Source organism: Octodon degus, unplaced genomic scaffold (genome assembly GCF_000260255.1).
Source record: "Octodon degus isolate 3935 unplaced genomic scaffold, OctDeg1.0 scaffold00162, whole genome shotgun sequence".
Lineage (NCBI taxonomy): Eukaryota > Metazoa > Chordata > Mammalia > Rodentia > Octodontidae > Octodon > Octodon degus.
The window spans coordinates 1,359,331-1,362,625 of NW_004524738.1; the positions used below are offsets into that span (position 1 = coordinate 1,359,331).

The 3,295-nt window shown below is 56.0% G+C and overlaps 1 protein-coding gene across 1 annotated transcript; it reads left to right on the forward strand.

Annotated features, from left to right (window-relative positions):
* The first annotated feature begins 216 nt into the window (after window positions 1–216).
* On the forward strand, window positions 217–3,048 carry LOC101569943 (fatty acid-binding protein, liver-like). Its single transcript, XM_023702944.1, has 3 exons — window positions 217–389; window positions 1,707–1,879; window positions 2,791–3,048. Exons 1-3 carry the CDS (start codon window positions 323–325, stop codon window positions 3,031–3,033), a joined length of 483 nt encoding a protein of 160 aa, XP_023558712.1. The 5' UTR covers window positions 217–322; the 3' UTR covers window positions 3,034–3,048.
* Window positions 3,049–3,295: the final 247 nt, after the last annotated feature.

Consider the following 3,295-nt stretch of genomic DNA (forward strand, 5'->3'; position numbering starts at 1 on the left):
TGTGCACACCTACACATGTCCCGCATGCACACCTCGCTCATAACAGGTGGGACGACAGCCTAAACACTAGAGGCCTGGGGTTCCGTCCCTGAGACCTGGTCGTTACTGGCCACCGAAGAACACACCACTGCTGTGTCAATTAAGCTTATTATCACTGACCATTGCTCTTGGGAGTTAATGTTTGAACCTGGCCATGAAGAAATCCAGCACCACTGACCTATGGTCCATATCGGAGAGCAAGAAGCCCCTATAAAGCAGCCCCCAGTGGGCAATCTGGCCCACAGATTTGGGCCAGCTTTGGAGAAGAAACCCCATTACCACCATGAACTTCTCTGGAAAATACCAGCTGCAGAGCCAGGAAAACTTCGAGTCTTTCATGAAGGCGATTGGTGAGTGCTGGGCAGGCCACGAAGGCCACGGCCACAACATGGAGATCTGGCCCTGTACGCAGTGGAATTCAGTGTCAGGTGTTGGGGTGGAATGGGAGCTTCTGGCCACTTGTGCTGTTGCTCGCTGGGCAAGGCCACCAGAAGGCAGGTGGGAAGAGCATTCGGCGAGGTGGGATCAGGATGGAAGCCTGCACCTACCATACTTCCTGTGAGACCCTGCTCACTCCCTCACATAAGCACGGATTCTCCTAACAAATGCACTCATGGACAACCACACAGCACTGCTGTGTGGATATGTAGCTGCTGGATACATAGCTCTGAGACTTAACGAAGAGCCACATTTGAACGGTCAGCCTTTAGGGAGAGAAGACAAGAAATCAGTGCAGCAGGTTCCCCTTAACTTGTAGGAGGGGTGACTGCACCAGTATCGGGCTAAGCGCTTGCTAAGAATGCAGCATTCACGCCTCAGCAGAACCCTGCGTTGAGAACTAAGTGTTTTCCCACTTTACTAGTGAGACCTAGAAAGGTAACTTGGCATGACGAGGGTCGCGTGAAGGGATGTGTTCATGTTGGAGTAGGAAGCAGGTGTTGCCCCCCACAGAGCAGGGGTGTGGGGGAACGGAGGGATGGTGAAGGGGAGGCTGGGAAGAGGAGCAGGTGCCCCCTACGGCCCCAGGGAGGGGAGCATGTTCCAGGCCGAGGGAGTCCTGTGGGCAGAGGCTGCAGTATGGCCAGGGAGCTGGGGAGAGGAAGAAGAGCCAGAAAACAGCGAGGGCAGGGCAGGAGGACCCTGAGCTCTTGGGCACCCTCTGAGGCAAGGCACCCCACTTCTGCCTTTCAAGCTTCTCACCTGTGCAGCAGGATCCCCCAGCCCACCCAGTCTTGCTCTTAGAATATCCTGTGAGCATTCAGTCCTACAAAATCTCGGGTTAGCCTGGCACAACTACACTCTGCACATGGTCCCCTCTCCTGGTTATGAGTAGCTCCTCCTGTCACTTCAGTGGTGACTGGACCTGAAGGGACACTCTCCGAGCCCACTGGATGTGGAGGGTGACAGGGTTTGACTCCCAGAGCAGAGCCACTCAAGGAGGAGAGAAAGAGGAGCCAGAAGCAGAAGACCCACAGCAAAAAGAAAGGCTCAAGGTCGCAGCAGCCAGGCCAGGCCACCCTTCTTCCCTCTCCGAGGCTGCAGCCCTTGCTGCTCCCAGGTCCCCAGAGTCTGTGGCCTCCACCTGTCCATGGCACAGCTTCTCCTGTCTGCCTCAGCCTTGTAAATCCCACCCTTGCTATCTCTAAATCTTGGATGGATTCCTCCAGGGGTACCTGACGACCTCATCCAGAAGGGGAAGGACCTCAAGGGGGTGTCGGAAATCGTGCAGAATGGAAAGCACTTCAAGATCACTATTACCACAGGGACCAAAGTGACCAAGAATGAATTCACCTTGGGGCAGGAGTGTGAGATAGAGACCATGACTGGAGAGAAGGTCAAGGTAGGAGGCACCTCTTCCAACATGCTCTGCTTCTGGAAGATTCCCTGGAGCCTGGCCTCTGGGCTTCTTGGTGTACCGGACCCTGGGCCTCATATTTCTCATCCTAGGCAGCCCCTCTCTAAGCCACCTTGTCAGCAGGAGAAGCAGAGAAATTGTCAGGATGCTGTAGTCATTTTTACAGAATCTGCAGGAGGGTGCTGCAGCCACCACCACTAAGTTCTACTACATGGAAGAAGGGAAGAAACCAGGAAAAGAACAGGATCCCAGATCTCAAATTCCCTGAGGCTGGGCTCCTGGCTCCCAAACTCCCCTGAACAGAGTTCGGCAAAGTGTTGGGGGAGTCAGTGAGAGCTCCTAACACAGGGCAGATCATGATGGCCTTAGCCAAGCCCAGAGCATTTGGGAACAGGAGCGGCATCCTGGGAGAGGCGCTGGCAGCACCAGAAGCCCAGGACCCAGGCAGGCATAGAACGAGCCTTGGGGTACGCACAGAGCTCAGGGCCTTGCGAAGGGGAGGTCAGCCTGCCCCGCTGAAGGCAGTGGGCAGGGCAGCTCCCTCCACAGGCCTGGGGCCACAGAGCTCAGCGACAGCCAGGACCCGCCCTCTGCTGCTCCCAGGACACACTGCACCCCCAGCGCCCCCAGCACCACGGAGCAGCAGGAGCAGCCGTCCTCCCTGCTCCCAGATGGCTGTGTGCTGGGCTCAGCGTGCTCTCTCTCCACCTCTTCCCATTGCTCCTCATCTCTGCTCTGCAGAGGTGTTCCATGCTCCTCTCCTCTGTTGAGGTTGGGAGCACAGAGGTCAGAGCGCTTTGGTTGTCCCAAGTGACACCTGCACAGGGAACCAGCTCACTAGCGAGGGTCGTGCTCTCCACAGCCCTTTCTCCACAGGCCTCTCTCTGTCCCCGCAGGCAGTGGTTAACATGGAAGGCAACAACAAGCTGGTGACAACTTTCAAAAATGTCAAGTCTGTGACTGAACTCAATGGGGACACCCTGACCAGCGTAAGTTGGCGCCCTGTGCCTGTGACTCTGGGTGCTGAGGGAGGAGGAGGAGGAGAGGGAGGGGGAACAGCTGCACTGCTCACCCAGGCCTCGCTTTATCCCCCGAGCCCTGAATTCTCCACCTTTCTATGTCCTCTCCCTCTTCGCTGAGGGTCCTTATGCAGCAGGCAGTTCCCATAGCATCTCTAAGCTTCCCACTAGCAGTTCTCTAAAGGGGAAACGGAGGCAGCAAGCAGCCATGGAACAGCACAGCCGGGTTCCTCTGACTTGGTGTGCCCCTTGGGGCTGCACTCACACCACAGACCATGTAGGTTTCGGTATTTAGGGTCGTGCTCTGTAAGTACAGAGGATGTTCACTACAGTAAGACATTTACTACAGTTAGACACGTTGCGGTAATTCTCCACAATACGC